The 19537-nt window shown below is 40.0% G+C and overlaps 2 protein-coding genes across 8 annotated transcripts in view; one reads left to right on the forward strand and one right to left on the reverse strand.

Annotated features, from left to right (window-relative positions):
* Positions 1-19537, forward strand: part of ptpn9b (protein tyrosine phosphatase non-receptor type 9b) — a 659505-nt gene that overhangs the window by 138381 nt on the left and 501587 nt on the right. The gene's annotated exons all lie outside the window — the stretch shown is intronic.
* The window catches only part of fat1a (FAT atypical cadherin 1a), a 154035-nt gene that overhangs the window by 108628 nt on the left and 25870 nt on the right, over positions 1-19537 (reverse strand). For all 5 annotated transcript variants that reach the window (XR_007429458.1, XR_007429457.1, XR_007429456.1 and 2 more), the window contains exon 3: positions 4204-4518. Coding sequence is in view for 1 of the 5 variants with exons in the window: in XM_049472205.1 (XP_049328162.1) it covers positions 4204-4518 (315 nt within the window). In the remaining 4 variants the exon portion in view is untranslated. The remainder of the gene's footprint in view (positions 1-4203; positions 4519-19537) is intronic.

A 19537-nucleotide genomic window follows, 5' to 3' on the forward strand; every position in this document is an offset into this window, starting at 1 on the left:
CATTTCTCATTTTCTGCAAATAAATGCTCTAAATGACAATATTTTTATTTACAATTTGGGAGAAATGTTGTCTGTAGTTTATAAAATAAAACAACAATGTTCATTTTACTCAAATGTATATACCTATTAATGTAATTTTCATTTTGTTTATATAACTGTAGCCAGTGTTGCACATTTCCCTAACGGAAAACAACACTAAGAAATAACAACAAAAACACCTATAAATCTGGACAAAAATGAGAAAAAATAAAGCAGAATTTCAGAAATTCATTTTAAAGCTTGTTTTTTTTGTAATAATGGTCAGAAACACTAGAATGTTGCTAGTGTTAGCTTGCAACTTCTGGCTAAAGCAATGTATTGTGGCTAGCCTGTTAGCATACATTTTGTGCTTTAGCTTTTGGCTAAGGCTAAAGATTGTGGCTAGTCTTTTAGTCACAATAGATCGCAACAGATATTGGCTAGCCTGTTGCTTACAACTACTATTGTTAGCTTGTAACAATAGCATGAATTTGCTAGCCTTTTAGCTTACAGTTAGTGTATTAGCTTGTGGCTAGATTAGTAGATTGTGATTGTGTCCCATTTTTGTTTTCTGCAACTTTAACTGTGATTTAAAGATTTAATTTAAGTGCTTTCTATTCATATTGCTTCTACATTCAACCACAAATAATTCAGACATCATTCGACTGAAGATCATTTCAGAGATCACTTATCTTTTTCTCATTAAAACACACACACACACACACACTTGTTTTATTAACCCACATAGTATGCTGCTCCCCCACACATAATAGTTAATGTTCAACGACTCCACCTCGCTGTTTTCACTCGTTTTTCTCTTCTCTTCCCCTGGAGAGGATCCAGGACTGGAAGAGAGCATGTGAGTGAGTGAGTGAGTCAGAGACTATGAGAGAAATAAGTGAGAGAGAGAGAGAGAGAGAGAGAGAGAGAGAGAACACAAACCCTTATAAGGGCTGAAAGCACACATCACGCTAGCGAAAATAGCCGTCCGTGTGAAGCTCTGAGAGGAGTGGACCACACAGGCCTGGCCGAGTGGGTGGGAGCCGCCGGCAGACCTGGAGCAACTCCCACCCACAAGTCCTAGACATTCCTCCTCAGGGCCGTTCTCCCAGACCAGCGTTTAGTCTGTTCCAGACTGAGGAACCTGTGTCTGAATGGAGGAACAGTCGTTCACCATCCCCATCCCCCACAGTCGTTCAGAAAATTAAAGATCACGAGAAGAAGAAAAAACAGGTATCAGTGTTGTTCTGCTATTTACATTCATTTTAGACTGTAGCCTGAGCTAGCTAAAATGCTAGTTCCATCAAATGCTAGGTAAACAAATTTGCTTATTAAAACCCTGTTACTCTCAACCCTGTTACTGTCAATTCTCTTAGCGTCAATTCTGTTTCTGTCAATTCTGTTATTGTCAACACTGTTACTGTCAATTCTCTTACCCTCAACCCTGTTACTGTCAATTCTCTTCCTGTCAACCATGTTACTGTCAATTCTTTTATTGTCAACCCTGTTACTGTCAATTCTCTTAGCGTCAATTCTGTTTCTGTCAATTCTGTTATTGTCAACACTGTTACTGTCAATTCTATTATTGTCAACCCTGTTACTGTCAATTCTCTTACCCTCAACCCTGTTACTGTCAATTCTCTTCCTGTCAACCATGTTACTGTCAATTCTGTTATTGTCAACCCTGTTACTGTCAATTCTGTTGTTACCAACCCTGTTACTATCAATTATGTTACCATCAACCGTGTAACTGTCAATTCTCTTACTGTCAACCCTGTTACTGTCAATTCTCTTACTGTCAACCCTGTTACTGTCAAGTCTCTAACTGTCAACCCTGTTACTGTCAGCCTTGTTCATTTCAAACATGTCACTGCCAACCTCAACACTGTAAAAGTCAGTCCTGTTACCATCAACCACAACACTGTCAACTCTGTTACAGTCAAGCCTGACATCGCCAACCATGTTACACTAACTCTGTGACTGTCAAACCTGACAATGTCATCCCTGATGATGTTAACTTAATGTTAATGGACATATTGTCAACCCTGTTACTGTCAAAACTGCTACAGTCAACCCTGTTTGTGTCATCCCTGACACTGTCAACCACGTTACTCTCAGCTCCATTACAGTCGACCCTGTTATGAGTTGTGCCACCAAACGTGTGGAATGACTCACTTGGGAATAAAGGGTTAATGACCTAAGAGGTCAAACTGCACTCCACAACTAGAATTTAACATCAGAATTTTAAAAAGTGGTGCACCCCCCCATTTACTCTGGCCATATTTCTCCTAAAATATCAAATTAACTGCCATTATACTAAATTGTACATTTAATTACTACACTCTGGATTTGTAATACTTACAAAACTAGCTTCTGATTTTTATATGCTTTGAAAGACTCAAAGCAATGATCGGTTCTGAGGTTTCTTTCACCAAACACTTACCACCAACACACACACACACACACACACACCAAACGTCTGCCCAGGAAGACCTGTTTGCACCTCAGAGCTTCTATTAGCATTGAAACATGGCTAACATCTAGGATCTACAGGGGAGAGGAGAGAAAACATCTGAAAGGATGAAATATTCATTCAGTGCAGGTCCATTTAGCGAACTGTGAGAAAATAGAACTCCCTCAGCTGGGAGAGCAAGAGAGAGAGAACGAAAGAAAAAAAAGAGTGAGAGAGAGTGAGTGAGTAATAGAAAAAGAGAGAGAGAGAGAGAGAGAGAGGAGGCTAGAGTCTCAGTAGAGTTCTCTGGTGCTAAACATTCGCATTCAAGAAAACAAGACTTTACTCAAAGGAAGGCAGAGAATAACTGATAGTCAGGCGTAGCATGCTAACTGACAATCATGCTAGCAATCTCAGCGGATCATATTAGCATCTCTCTCTCTCTCTCTCTCTCTCTTTCTTTCTCTCTCTCCCTCTGTATTCAGGGGCGGAATGGCAGACGTGGGCTGGGTACGAGGGCTTTTTTTAATGGAGACTGGCTGGAGTTGAACTGAAGCAGGAAGGGAAAGGCCAGAGTTCAAAGGTCAGGCTGCGGTCGGGTCGGAGCCGCCACTGACGAGAGCGAGGCAAATTAAAACACTCGCCTCACAACATGATATTCAGGAGCACACAGCCTGTGTAGCTGATGATTACTGTGCCTCACAAATTAAAGGGTTTCTCTTAAAGGGGAAGAATGCTAACGTTAAAGACTTTAACGTTTAAGACTTAAGCTAAAGACTGAGGCTGGGCGAGAATGCTGGTTAATAAATAATCCTTATTTTAATGCATTTCCAGACGGTTGCTAGCCTGCTTTTGCTAGATGGCTGTTGGTGTATTACTAATGGTTGCTATAGTTGATACAAAGTGACAGATTGCTCTTGGGGTTGCTCTGGTATCCCTGGTTTTTAGTGTTGCTCGTGGTTGCTATTGGGTTGCTTGACAGGTATTATAATGGTGTTGCTAGGTGCTTTCTAAGAATTACATTTCATTGTCAGTGTTCTGTACAAGCACATGATAGAACTACAAATAAAAAAGCAGTGTTGCTTTGGTATTTCAGGTGGTTGCCCTGGTGTTGTCACAAAAAACACAGCCAGTAAATTTAACACCTGCTGCTAAACCTAACATGATTTAGACACCTTACACAGACCACTTACAAAAAATGGTTATGTAAGCTGAGTTTAACTATCATACATGCTAGCATTAGGCTATCTTTTTATTAAGGTAAGTTAGTTAAATAGCTAGCTAATCTCACTAACATGTGTTTCTGAATTTTTTTCTCTGATTTTGCTATTTATAGGTTTATGTTTAAGTAAAATACACATTGTTGTTTTATTCTATAAACTACAGCCAACATTTCTCGCAAATTCCAAATAAAAATATTGTCATTTAGAGCATTTATTTGCAGAAAATGAGAAATGGCTGAAATAACAAAAAAGATGCAGAGCTTTCAGACCTCAAATAATGCAAAGAAAACAAACAAGTTCATATTCATAAAGTTTTAGATTTAGCATCTTGGCATCATGTTCTCCTCCACCAGTCTTACACACTGCTTTTGGATAACTTTGTAAACAGCCTGCTAAAGTAATATTAGCTATATAAGGATCTAACTCCGTAACTAGCATGTGTCCCAGTAGCTGAAACATGGAGTAACAGTGTTGTGCTTTGCTTTTTAGATAGACTCAGACTACACTCACCGGTCTTGGGGTTGATGCTGAAGAAGCCCTGTGGGTTTCCGCTGGTGATCTTGTAGGTGAGCTTGTCGCTGGACTTGGTATCCGGGTCAAAGGCCTCGATCTGCATGATGGAGACGTCTTTGGCTGAGTTCTCCATGACGGACGGGTAGTAGACAGGCTCGGAGGTCTGCGGGGCGTTGTCGTTCACGTCCTGCACCTCAATGTAGACCTCCACGAATGCCGAGAGGGGCACCACGCCGCGGTCGGTGGCGTAGACCGTCAGCCAGTAGTGCGACACCGTCTCGTGGTCGAGTAGCTCCAGGGTCCTGATCACCCCTGCAGGAGAAATATCACAACAGATTAGCGCTCATTCTCGTTCAGTGCTACAAGATTAGCAATTACAACATGTGCCATATCTTAGTATGAAAGTATGATGCAACTCTAATGTAGCTAAGTCAAGGGCCACAGACTCTGTAATAAAATTCTTTGGCTCGTTTTTCTGCGCTACAATTGCGCACTCTCTCCGCTTTTAGACTCTTTGGCCCTTTTTTCCGCGCTACAACTGAGCACTCTCTCCACTTTTAGACTCTTTGTCCTCTTTTTTCTGCACTACACCTGCACACTCTCTCCGCTTTTAGACTCTTTGGCCCGTTTTTCTACACTACACCTGCACACTTTCTCCGCTTTTAGACTCTTTGGCCCGTTTTTCTGTGCTACAACTGCGCACTCTCTCCGCTTTTAGACTCTTTGTCTACAAGACAAACCTAAACAAAGGTAAACATTATGCTAACATTATCGAATGCTACATACATGCTAACCTCCATAAAAGCCCCATTAGCGTATGTGCTAGCACCTTGCATTTGCACTCGTCTTTCTCCTGAATCACAATCAAACTGTTATAAAGCTAAAAAGTATGTAGTAGCTTTACATACTGAACACAGCAAGCTAATCCCTTACAGAAAGGTTACTAATTAAGGTTGCTTGTGTGTTTAAACAAATTGCTAAGCTAACTTTATTACCAGGCAAATAAATAGCCCCAACCAACTTTAACCTACAAAATGGCTGGCATAATATATTGAGCTAGGTAAAGCAGTTAGCTAAACACAGCTACCTAAACTCTTATTGGAAGGTTGTTGAAAGGTTGTTTAAACAGATTGCTAAGCTAACTTTACAGCACGATAAAAGACAAATAAACACCCCCAAGCTAATTTTAACTAAGAAAATGACACAATGTACGTTTCTTCATAGTTTTAGTCAATTTGCCTTAAATTTACATAGTCAATTTTGGTCACTATTGATTTCCACTGTTTGCTAGCAAGCTACATTAGCACAATTTCATCAATGCTAAAGTAAAGAAGCTAAATCTGATATTGTTCTATGTCTGCGGCGGTTTAAAACTGCTAGAATTCAATGTTCTATCAAAAGATCACTTTTAGCTCATCTCAAACAGACTTATGTCATTTCTGACACTGTAACAGAACAAAAATAGACGGAAGTACCAGGCTAAAAACGTTAGCCTGATATTTCTCTGTGCTTTCATCTACTTTGTTGTCCAGGCTTTTGTCCAGAAACAAACACGCTCTGGCAAGTTGACCGCATTTAAAACAGAGCTCAAACTCATCCAAATCACATCATCATGACTCAAATAGAGCACAGAAGGCAGAGAGAGGAATAAACAGACACGTGTTTGCTTCAAAGCAGCCCAGCGGCGGCGGCCATTCTCTAAGCAGACAGGATTTTTATTTCTTTCAGCCTGAAAACAAGCGTCTCTGTAGTTTTCAGGTAAACAGACACACAAAGAACTACTGTCTGTGTCTCTAGAAAACGAGAGCTTACTGAAGTATTATAAACACCTCACAGCATTATAAACACGTAGTCAAAGCTACAGCTTTAGACTGGCCTTTTTAAATCATAGCTATAATGTTGCTAAGAAGTTACTGTAGTATACCAGGTGGTTAAAATGACATCGCTTGGTAGTTGCTATACTGTTATAGTGTTGGTATTGTAGTTATAACATTGCTACAAGGCTGCTAAGAAGTTACTGTGGTAAACCAGGTGGTTGACATGGTGCTGCTTGGTAGTTGTTACAGTGTTATATGGTTGCCAACGTTGCTACAAGTTTGCAAAAAAGTTACTGTGGCATACCAGGTGGTTAAAATGACATCGCTTGGTAGTTGCTATAGTGTTATAGTGTTGATATTGTAGTAATAACATTGCTACAAGGTTGCCAAGAAGTTACTGTGGCATACCAGGTGGATGACCTGGTGTTGCTTGGCAGTAACTAAAGTGTTATAGTGTTGATATTATAGTCATATCATTGCTACAAGGTTGCTAAAAAGTTACTGTGGTAAACCAGGTGGTTGACCTGGTGTTGCTTGGTAGTAACTAAAGTGTTATAGTGTTGATATTGTAGTTATAACATTGCTACAAGGTTGCTAAGTAGTTACTGTGGTAAACTAGGTGGTTGACCTGGTGTTGCTTGGCAGTAACTAAAGTGTTATAGTGTTGATATTGTAGTAATAACATCGCTACAAGGTTGCTAAGAAGTTACTGTGGTATACCAGGTGGTTGACATGGTGCTGCTTGGTAGTTGTTACAGTGTTATATGGTTGCCAACCTAGAACATTGCTACAAGTTTGCAAAATAGTTACTGTGGCATACCAGGTGGTTGACCTGGTGTTGCTTGGCAGTAACCAAAGTGTTATAGTGTTGATATTGTAGTTATAATGTTGCTACAAGATGGATGGATGGATGGATGGATGGATGGATAGATAGATAGATGGTTGACATGGTGCTGCTTGGTAGTTTTCATAGTATTGCTAACTTAGTTATAATGTTAATTCATGTTACTAAGCTGACTTATTGGATATTGGATGGATATTGCAATAATGTTGTTATAAAGTTGTTACTACAGGTTTTCTACTAAGTTCAGGTGGTATACCAGGTGGTTGACATGGTGTTGCTCGATAGTTGTATGTATGTATAGTGATTGTTATTGTGTTAGATTGTTTATGGCTGCAACAAATGATTAATTTGCTTTCTCTGTTGCTGCAAAATGATAGAAACAGCAAAATGTCCTTTAAATGCTATAATAGTTCAGATATTAACAAACTAATGCACTAAAAAGTTCAGGCCTTCAAATCCCTGAATTCTTCCTTCAATCTTCACTTGTTAGCTACATTAGATCTGGCCCAAAAATAAGAAACAAACTTAAGGCCGGGCTGACTGACTCCACCTGGGGGTATAAAGTGTGTATGGAGGAGGCTGGGTATATTAGATTTATCTCCAAATCTATTGGTTTATAGGGCTCGTTTAACTCTCCACACTGAAGCCCGGCCGACCGTGTGGGGCGGACGATCCTCAGCTGTGTCAACAGAGCCTATTCAAACCTCCTGTTCTCTCTGTCTCACAGCAATCCAGGAACGGGGAGGGAGGGGCGAAGAGAGGCCAGTCGAAAGCAAACAGCAACCTGGCTCACTGCTGCAATACATACTGGAGAAAAGAGAGAGAGAGAGAGACAGAGACAGAGACTGAGAGAAAAGGGAGCGGGCTGGACTTTGAGCTGCCTTTGTACTCTTTACTCGCTCAAAGCAAACTGATCTATCTCTGACCACAACATCCATAAAAGCCAATTATATCCCCCTAATTTATAGGCTGGTGATAAAGAACCACCCAGCAGCCGACCTGTCCGTAACGCTATCTGAAACAACCTGGTGATCTCACTGCTAGAGAACCGGGTGTGGGTGCAATTGTATTAAAAAGCAGTCAAAGCAGGACAGAGGCACTCCCCGGTCAAAGTGCACGACGGCCTGATGTCGAGAAACAGTCTAAAACACACCCGATCCCACCTCGTTTCTAACACGGAAAGTCAGTTAACAGTCGTTTTGTCTAGCCTCAAATATGTTAATAGTTTTGGTACCTTAAGGAGCATCTTTCTCTCAGATAAAGTTAATAATATATCTTTATTAAAGAAAAAAACTTCTCATTCTCAGGGACTGAAAAAGTCTTAAAGTCTTATTTTTCATGTTTAACTGTTATAGTAGGATAGAGTTCAGTTTGTTAAGGCTCTAATTGTTCTATTATTTTGTACATGACTGTTCCTGTATTTATTTATTATTTATTTTGTTATGTTGCACATTGCTGTTTTAATAGTGCACACTGCTGCTACCAAAAAAAGCCACTAGAGGGCATTACAAATATATCTTAATTAAATTATTTAAATTTGACCATTAGTGCCTAATGTGGTGTATTACAGATCATTTGTATCACTTTGCATCACTTATATCAAGCCCACCTTTTGAAATAAGATATTGTAAATTTGATGAATCAAACCAATGACTGACCAAAGACTAATCTAAAACTGGCATAGGCCTCTCTGCTGTAAAAAAAAAGAACAAAAGAAAATCGAGAATCGAATCGAATCGTGACCCTAAAATCGGAAAATAAAATTGAATCGAGGATTTAGAGAATCATGACACAGACTCTAATAAACAGACATTTCTAGAACTAAAGTAAGAAGAGTTCCAATGTTTAAGGAAAAATTTGGAACTCCTTCTTGAAATTCTGGAATTCCTAGTATCCATACTATTCTTTCACGATGTATGAGGAGATGAGGGTTCTAAAACCAGGCAGAAGATTCAAAATTTCACAGTTTTACAAAAGAAATATTATTTTCATTTCTTAAAGAATTGAGGGAACTGGGTTGACCTCTGAAACAGGACTCAAGAACTTCAGCTCAAAGCTAAATTAACATTTTTACCATCCGTGCTTCATGACCCTGGTCTCTGTGTAACATCTGTTATCTCATTTTTACACTTTTAAAAACTATCAATAAAAAAACACAACACTAAATAAACCACTTCTGACACCAATCTTTACATGCAAACTAATAATTCAAAATCGATAGTGTGTTATTAATAATAGAAACAGTATTGCAAAACAAAACTTTGCTATTATTTTCTAGCACTGTGCACACAGGCAAAGAGAGTTCAGGAACACCGGGCAGACTCTGGAGTGGTGTTGCACTGTTCTACTATGCGGCACACCTGCACAGGTATGAGCTGCTTGTGTAAGTCACACACTGCTGCTGCCTTTATTCCGGAACAATCCGGTTTGTGCCCTGGCTCCTGTTCGACTGTGTTCCCGAGTCTTTTGTGCTCCTGAGTTCCGTAACTCTATGACCTACTCCAACACTCGCAAACCACGAGACTGGATTTCACCTCGGGGGAAGGAATAAGCATGAGAGAGAGAGAGAGAGAGAGCAGGAGAGGAAAAGCACACCCTGATCTTCTCGTTTAGCTCTACTATCCTTCACGTGCTCATCTATCACTGTTACAGGCTAGCGGAGGGCTAAGAATTAGCTTCAGGTGCTAAGAGGGGAGGAGAAGAAAAGCGCGGAGTAGGTTTACACTCGCCCGAGGCGCCACAGCTAGAGGAGTGTAGGGTGGCCCATAGATCAGCTCCACAATACAGCCTGCCGTTACTGAGTCCAGCCTGTCAAAGCCTGACAGAGGACAACGCCAACGGGCTGCTGAGAAACCAGCACGGGGTAAGAGAACGAGAGAAAGAGAGAGAGAGAGAGAGAGAGAGAGAGAGAGAGAGAGAGAGAGAGAGAGAGAGAGAGAGAAAACAGGCTATAGACAGAGAGAGCAAAAGACAGAGTGAGAGGCAAAATAAGAGTAAAGAATAAGAAAGAGAGTAGAAAGAATAAGCAAGAGAGTGAGAGTGAGAAAACATTGAAAAATGAGAGAAACAAGGGGAAGAGAGAGAGAGAGAGAGAGAGAGAGGGAAAAGGAGAAATCAAGAATGAGCCAGAGAGAGAGAAAAAACAGAGGAAGAGAAAAAAGAGAGAGAGCATGAACGAAGAGGAAGGTAAAAAGGTAAGAGAGAGAGGTTTGAGAGAAAGAGAGAAAGAAAGAAGCAAGAGAGTAAAAAATAAAAATGGAGAAAAAGAAAGCAAGCGACTGTGAAACATTTAAATTAGGGAAAGACAATAGAGAGAGACAGAAGAGACAAAAAAAACAAAGAGAAAAAGTGTAAGAGAAAAAAGAGAGCTCAAGAAAGATGTACAAGAGAGAAAAGAGAGAGAGGGAGATAAGATAAGATCAAAATAAGAAGGAAGTTTGAGAGAAAATAGATTGAGAGAAGAAAAAAGGAAATAAGTGAGAAAGAGAAGAGAGAGAAGGGAGAAGAAGAGAACAAAAGAGGAGTAAGAGGAGGTAAACCAGAAAGAGAGAGAGAGCAAAAGGGAGAGAGAGGGAGAATAAAAGTAAAGATAGAGAAATAAAGAGAGAGAGAGAGAGAGAGAGAGAGGGAGGGGGGTGACTTTGTGATGGTGAGAAAACAATTTATCTTTTGTCAGTCCCACGTTAGTCCTCAAGCTTGAGCAATCATGTAGATGATGGACATCACACACACACACACACACACACACACACACACACTCATACACACACACTCATACACACACACACACACACACACACACCACACACACACACCCTGCCCTGCAGCAGCTCTGGATGAACAGAGCTCTGTGTAAATTCTCTTCATCACCAACAGCAACAACAGCAGGCTAAGCCTCATATTAGTGCACTGTAGCATTCACCATCTGAGAACTCTCCTCACTGCTGCCAGCTCAACAATAATGTAGAGAAATGGAGCCCACTAGGAACATCAGATGATGCTCTGAATGCTGTGGTTAAATGCAGACGCAGAACTGGACTGGGAAAAAGAATCAGTTAAACTATGGCTGCATCCCTATCACAATGTGTTGCCCATGATACCAATGACATCATAAATATTGTGATAAATCAAATCAAAGCTAATCAAATGATGTCACAAAGCAGCTTTACAGATAAATCGCAAGACAATTCTCTATGACACTGATGATTATTTTTTCGATTAGTCGATCAGTCAATGATTATTTTTGCCATGTCCTCAGTCTCTTAAAATGACAGAAACAGATGAATATGAACATGCAGTTAAAAGGCATTTAAATATCTAGATGTTGTTTAAACATGCAAAGTACTAAATTTAGTGAGTATATCATCCTGAGACCTTGCGTCCTCATATGAGGACATTACATTTCTGCTTCTCTGCACCATGAAACTTAATGTTTTTATATGCTGACCCTTTGGCCTCATATGGAGACACCGCTCGTACCCACTAGTGGTCACATTACGACATTACACTCAATCCCAGTCAAAGGTTTCTACAGCCAGTCTAGACAGAAAGATGGGCTAGGTAAAAATGTCATGTTTGAAACTAGTATTTACTTGCTGTATAAAGCTAAAGATTTTGGGATAATTGGTTTCTTTTGATCACAAATGGCAAGGATCGTTTTTACATGATGAAATATACTATTGTCCCCATATGAGGACATAGTTTTTTGCAAAAAAATGACATCCTGTACAAAGACAGCATTTACTTTTCATACTTGTTAGGTCCTACTAATGCCATATACCTTGGATAAATTAAAAATGCAGACCAATCAAAAGTCTAGGTCTCAGGAGGATATATGTAATCTGTGGTGTTGGGCACTTTTGAAGACACTTAGTTCAGACTATAAGTTGAGTGTAAATTGTGTGAGTGAGACGTTCACCCATCTCCCATTGCGCTTCTGTCTCCAGCACTTTGTGTAATGCAGTACAAATTAGCGATTAGTCGACAATTAAATTTGTAGTCGATACATTTAAATAATTGTCGATTATATCGAATAATCGTTGCAGCCCTACTTTTTATTACAGATTTATTGGTGTCAGTTTCATCACAGTTAATATCTATATTTAATGGCACATATCGATTCGACTCAACACAATAGATCACAATATCGATATATCGTCCCACCCCTACTCATCACTGATTCACAGGTTTCAACAGTTATGCTAAAGCTAAGAGTCCCACTGAGCAACAACACCTCCCTGTTATACTGTGACTCAGAGAAGTTCTCTGGATCTCTGCTAATCTTCTCATTGTCCTGATGAGGCTTTGGCCGCTCTTCAGCTCTCGGGCTTTAATTGTGGCGGTTAATCCGGTTCTGAAGGAAGCCCTGATCCCCCCAAAACACCCCCCGACTGGAGCAGCCGCTACGTTTTAAACCCCTTATCTGCAAACAAGCTCCAGATGTAATTCAGTCGACTACAAACAAGATTGAGAGAAGGAGCCGTATAGCGGGCTCTAATCTTTCACAGCAGATTGTGTGTGTATTTAAGTGAGCGTGTGTGTGTGTGCATTTAAGTGTGTGTATTTAAGTGTGTGCGTACTCAAGTGTGTGTGTGTGTGTGTGTGTGCTGATTCCAAGCCACTCCTTGAAATGAGTGGTTGTTAAGGAAGTTGTGAAATCTGCCCTGAGGGTGCCGAAAACGACGACGGAGAAATCCGACAGGTCTCTCTCTCTCTCTCTCTTTTTCACTCTCTCACTCTACCTCTACCTCACTCGCCCATCTTTTCTTGCCCTTGGGCGAGACTTTTCACAGCCGCCCGAGCCGCTAACTCAACAATCAAAGAGGCCGCTCGCAGTGATTCAACACAGCAACACAGCTGAACTCGCACTGAGGTGTGTGTGTGTGTGTGTGTGTGTGTGTATGACTTTTCGCGAGTGTGTGTGAGCCTGTCAACTTTAATTACCCCCCGATTGCACCCTCTCAACAGCTGTGCAAGTTGCTAACCGTAGGTGTGAAAAAAAGAACACCAGTACTGTAAATCTCTGACAGCGATTCAAAGCGATTCATTATGAAACGATTCAGCACTTCAGAAAAGAATCAGCTCAAATGATTCAAAACCTTATATTCAATTAATCCCATTTAACCTCTATTCAATCGCATTATGACTCATTATGACTGTCTCAGGCATAAATTCCGCAATGATTCACTTCAATTGATTCAGTGCCATTTCACCATGATTCAGTCTGATTATGACTCCTCAAAAAAAGGATTCACTACCCTAGGAAGGTGAATCTTCCACTGCAAAAAGATTCAGTTCAATTACGATCCTTTATTACGACTTTTAGGCCTTCAAAAAATGTTTCGCCATGATTTAATCTAATTTTGACTTCTTATAAAGATAAAAGAATCATCATTATAGTTTTTACTTTTCCAAAAGATTCAAAACATCATGAAATCCAGTCCCATTTTACTGCGATTCACTTTGATTAAGACATTATAAGAACTCAACGACTCAACACAGATTCAGTTCAGCTACAGTTATTTTAAGAAATAATTGAGATCTTTAGGAATTAATTCAATGCACCGTTTTCAATTCATTCGTTTTGGTATGATTCAGAATCATATCATTTTTTACATTTAAGTTTTTTGGAGAGATTTATATTGACTACAATGAATCTTATCATTGACTCAATGAATGAATCAGTCTAAGAATCAAATCACTCAACAAACTCTAACATAACATACTTTAATTCATTTTTACTTTCTTATCATTTTTGAATAGGGCTTTGATTCGGTCTTCCCTAAAGAACTTTCTCAGCAGCTGAGCTGGTTGCTAACAAGCAGTATGGAAAAACACTCTCACACACACTCACACACACACACACACACACACACTCACACACACAAGCTGCCCTGACTTCAGCAACCTGTGAACAGAGCCTCAGCAGGAGAGACCGGGCAGGCCGTGATGATGGGAATGCTAAGTGTGTGTGTGTATGTGTGTGTATGTGAATGTTAAGTGGACCAGGCTGCTGCATCAGAAGCTGAGCTGAGCCTCTATTTTCCCTCCCAGCGGGACACACACACCATCCTCCTCTTTTGTCTCTTTTCCTGCTCGCCGTTAATGAGACAGAGGTGGGATTAGCAATAAGTCAGTAAGAGAGGCATTATACTGTACATTAGGGTTGCAGCGGTAACCGGTTTCACGGTATACCGTGGTATTAAAATGCACGGTTATCATACCGTGTGTGTTTGCTTATTACCGGTAAAACTCACCCGCGCATGCGCAACTCTGCTCCGCTTCAGCTACTCAGCCCTCCAGCACACAGCGGTGAGGATGGCAGAACGTGCATCGGATTTAGCAAATCTCTGTCCGCCTAAAAAAAAGGCTAAACTGAAATCTGCTGTGTGGGACTATTTCGGATACCCACCGAACGCACCCGAGGATGGTTATCCGATTTGTAACCAATGTGGCCGTAAAGTCGCAGCTAAAGGAGGAAACACATCGAACCTGTTCTCCCATCTCAGAGAACACCACCCCGCTGTGCAGCTCAAAGTATGTGTTTAGTTTATAATTTTAATCTGAACCTAAATAAAACCTCTTTGTAGTCGTGCACAACCCATGCGGTAAGCGCCCGCAAAAGCGCTGAGTTATCCGAAATTTGGGCACGCAGGTACAGGCGTGAAGTGCGTGCTGCGATGGATTCACGTGTCCGTGTAAAGGTCCTGGCCGGACTGGATGTGAAAGACGCCATTCATTTACATGCGTTCATATTCAAATTCTAACGTGGCTGTTTTTCATATGTTTAAACCAGACTCGCTGTGAAAGCCTTAAAATAGAAATCTCTATTGTGAGGATCATGTCAGAAATAAATCCCCTCTTTCTGCAGTATCTGCTTATATACCAACTCGGCAGTAAAATGGACGTTTACAACAGTTGTTGATCAGACACTGACCCAGGCTCAGTTTATCAGATATTACATAATTTAAACTTAAATAATTGTACTGAATATTTTGAAAACAGGATCCTTACTTCTTAGAGGACATGTAATGTGTGTAAAGTGTGTGTGTGTGTGTGTGTGTGTGTATATAATATATATATATATATATACATATACACACACACATATATATATATATATATATATATATATATATATATATATATATATATTTATATATATATTTATATATATAAATATAATTGATTAATATTATTATTCTATTATTGGTTTAGGGTCAAGCTAGCTGTGCAAAGAAATTTCATGATCCAGCTCAGCCAACTGTCGCACAGTCATTTGCAAAGGGAATAAAGTTAGATCCCTCGTCTAAACAAGCCCAAGAATTGAATCATGCTGTGGCATATTTTATTGCCAAAGACATGATGCCCTTAAGAGTAGTGGAAAAACCTGGTTTCCTTCACCTGATGAAAAAAGCTGTTCCAATGTACCAAGTTCCATCAAGAACATACTTTGCCACCAGTGAAATCCCTCGCATGTACCAAGATGTGAGAGCTAGTGTTGAAGAACAGCTAAAGGAAGCTGTGTGTTACTCAGCCACCACAGACTTGTGGACCAGCAGCAGTGGAGGAGGGGAACCATTTATAAGTTTTACAGTCCACTACCTCTCTTCAGACTGGCAGCTCAAGTGTCATTGTTTGGAAACTCATTTTTTCCCTGAAGACCACACCTCAGAAAACATCTCTGAAATGTTTGAAAACATACTTCAGGAATGGAAACTTCCAAAGGAAAATCTGTGTGGAATTACCACAGATAATGCAACAAACATGAAGAAAGCCTTTTCAGAGTTCCCTTGTGTCTGGCTCACTTGTTTCGGCCACAATTTAAATTTGGCCGTTAACAAAGTTTTGAAGATCCAAAGGGTGGAATCTGCTGTCAGAGCATGCAGACACTTGATTCAAGGTTTTTCTCGGAGTTGGAAGAAGAAAAGAGATTTCAAGAAAAAACAGGCAGATCTGGAACTCCCTGAGCATGCCCTAATTCATGATGTAATAACAAGATGGGGATCAACTTTTGAGATGATCTCCAGGTTCCTGGAGCAACAACAGGCTATCTGCGCAGTACTGGCAAATGAAAGGAGTAATTGGCATCTCATGCCAAAAGACAGTGACATAGCTGTACTTGAGAAGGTCAGCCAGCTTCTTCACCCCTTCTATGAGCTCACTGATGCTCTGGCCTCTGAGAAAAGGGTTACACTGTCCTCACTCTCACCAGTACTGGAGCACATCAGAAGTGAAATTCTCGCTGAGCAAGCTGAAGACAATGCACTCACCAAACAGATGAAGCAAGTAATAAGGGAAGACCTAGAAGTCAGATACACAGAGCGGCTAGAACGAGTGCTGAAAGTATCCTGCTTTGTTGATGCCCGGTTTAAGGGAAACTTCTCCAAAAACCTGGATGACACAGTTGAGGCCTGTGTTGAAGAAGCTGTAACCATTGCAACAGAAGTGTCTTCATGCCAAAAACAGCCTCAAGAGGAAAGGGAAGAAAATGAGGCAGGAGAGGGCAGCAGCACCGCTACTGTTACTAAGAGAAAAGGGAAAGGTCTGTCTGCATTGCTACAAAAAATAAGTTCATCCAGGCAAAACAAGCCAACCTCAGGAAATCAAAACATCCATGAAAAGGTCATGTCTGAGGTCAAGATATACATGTCTCTTCCTACTATTGGCACTGATGCTGACCCTCTGGCTTGGTGGAAAATGCATGCTGAAGGAATGCCTTTTCTGGCAAATGTGGCAAGAAAATATCTTTGTATCCCTGCCACAAGCGTGCCTTCTGAAAGAATGTTCAGTACAAGTGGACATATTCTGTCACCTCAGCGCTCAAGATTGAGCCCTGAAAAACTTAACATGCTTACGTTTCTGCATCATAATCTGGCATAAATATTAAACACAAATGACTGCTGCACTAAAAGTCTGATCTCAGGAGAACTGTTCAAGAATTTTGCTGAACCTTTTTTTCACATTTATGTTTACAAAGAAGTATTTTTCTTTCTAAAGAGACATTGATTTTTATTTAAAGATTTAGGTTTCTCTAATTTTGCAGTATTTATATGAACAGGAGTACAGCTTATTTTTTTTAACGGAGACATTTTGTATATAACAGTTCCAGGTTTCTACAATAAATAGTTAATTGAACAAAAAACCTTTGTTGTAATTTCTTTAAGGATCAGTGTATCTTTTAATAATATATGTAACAAACTGTGATACCGTGATAACCGTGATACCGCGGTATTTTCTGAGACGGTTATCATACCGTGAAAATCTCATACCGTTGCAACCCTACTGTACATGCATACACATAGAAACACACACACACACACACTCAGATAAAAACACACGGGAACAGCTTTATACTTTACAAAGCTGAGAGAAACATACACACACACACACATTCCCATACAAACATAGTGCTGCGGAGAAGCCTCAGGCAGTCACAGAGATGGTTCAGAACTGGATTTTAGCACTAAATGGGCTTTTGTCTGTAGAATCTGCGGGTCCAGGCCAATCCAGGCATATCTGAACGGCTCTGAACATGTAAAGAAATGAAAGCATGTGTTCTACCACTGATCCAGAGCAATATAACACAAAGAACACATAGAACACGTAGAAAATGCAGGTTTCCACTCAAAACTGCTGCTGTTGCTGTTGTTGTTTGTGTCTGATCTTACAGTTCTGACCTGATTTCACAGAGTTAGCGTGTTAGCATGCTAATGCGCAAAACAGGGAATGCTAACTAATGGCAAAATGGAAAACTGTGAGCTTTCATGAGAACTACAGGCCTCATCCAACATCACTAACGGAGCAGTAGCATGCTGGCTACTGTGTGGCATTAGCATGCTGGCTACCAGCCAGATTTAGCAAGGCCAGCTAGCCAATCAGATGGTACATTGCTTCTTGTTTAACGGTTTAAAGGAGAAGTCCCACATTAAGGGGTGTGCCATATCATATCGTACGTGATAATATCGTCAACATTTTTTTTAATATCGTGAACGATATTATACCCTGAAATATCGTGCCATAACATTCACCCCTAATTATCACATCAGGGATCTACTTTTTTGCTGTTTTAAGAAAAAGAAAAATTCATACATTTCTCATATCTTATTATATATCTACTAGAGACAGATTATATCTGTCCAGTATAATTTATTTTACTTTAGTCCTGGATATATGGAGATATTTGGAGTTCTGTTACAAATCTGCTAAAATTCTTGTATTTTTTTAATATTTCAGTTAGAGGTGTGCAATATCATATCGTATACAATAATAAAATGTATGTTTTGTTTTGTTCCAGTAGTGCAATTTTTTTGTCATATCACCAATCGTATTGTTTGTGAGTATCGTTATTTGTGAGTATCGTTATAATAATACTATGAAATACCGTGATATTATTTTAGAGCCATATCGCCCACTCCTGCCCACAATAAGTCAAAGGAACATGACTGATCACTGACGCCTTATGCAATCAATCAACAAAGAAAGATTTGACATCTAACACATGGTTCTTCAATTTAGAACAAATTATAAAAGATGCTAAGCTAACCTCACTAACAAACACTGCCAATAGAATAGAACATTGAGCTGAGGAGCAGTGGGCTGATGGTGCTTCATCCAGTACTTTTGGGATGGGTTGTATAGTGGAGTATGGTAGTGGTTGAAACAATAAATTAGCAGGTGTCTCATTACTTTTGTCCCATTTCCATATGTTCTCAGGAAGAACCCTTCCCTATCTTGGTGTGGAGGCTCAAGGACATCATGTGACGGTTCTACAGGCCTATTAAAAACTTCTTAAAACATCTTCCAGAGCGGATTCGACACGCCAATACCCACTCCCTCAGATAAACCTTATAGACAGGAGTACACCCTCTCCAGCACACTCTCACAGTGAGCGACGTCGTGCTGCAGAGGCACGGATACAATCCGAGAGAGTGCATATTGCATACGTATGAAAAGCTGGCATTTGCACCAAATTAGAAAGCCAGAAACGGATTAGCAGGGTTGTCAGGAGAGGATTAGGAAATGTAAAATCCTGTTTATCCCCACGCTCTCATTTTCATATAGCCGAAAAAAATCCCAGTTAATATCATCCCTTCTTTTTTGGCAGTGGGGCGACGTGTAATAAGTGATGATAACTCTAAGCCCCCGCGTTCATCCAGAACTACTCGCACACTCCTCCAATAGCTTCTGTGACTGACCTTTCGGCTGCTTTCTGGAGACAGCGGCCAAAAGCGAATTAAAGGCAGCATACCACTATTTCATTGTTTAATAGTCCTATTTTTTAGTACACTGTTGTACTATGCACCATAATATAGTGCAGTAAAACAAGCATCCTGCACTGTTATAGTGTTATGGTACACTACATTAATCTGGTCGTACTATACTACTAGAGTAATAACCTATAGTGCAGTACAATGACTGTACTAAACTGTGGTAGTACTACATTACAGTACAGTAAAACAGTCCTACTATACTATTACATACTAAAATAATACTATAAAACTATCATACTGCCATTGGTACGTTCTAAGTAAGTTGCAACTTATGATTATTTTGGTATTCGACTAATCTGATGATTATTTTTCGATTAGTCGATTGTTAGTCGAAGCGATTATTCCACTTTATTTCTGTCCTTCATTTCTAAACACAATAGAAACAGCTGAACATGCGA

Source organism: Astyanax mexicanus, chromosome 25, assembly GCF_023375975.1.
Source record: "Astyanax mexicanus isolate ESR-SI-001 chromosome 25, AstMex3_surface, whole genome shotgun sequence".
Lineage (NCBI taxonomy): Eukaryota > Metazoa > Chordata > Actinopteri > Characiformes > Acestrorhamphidae > Astyanax > Astyanax mexicanus.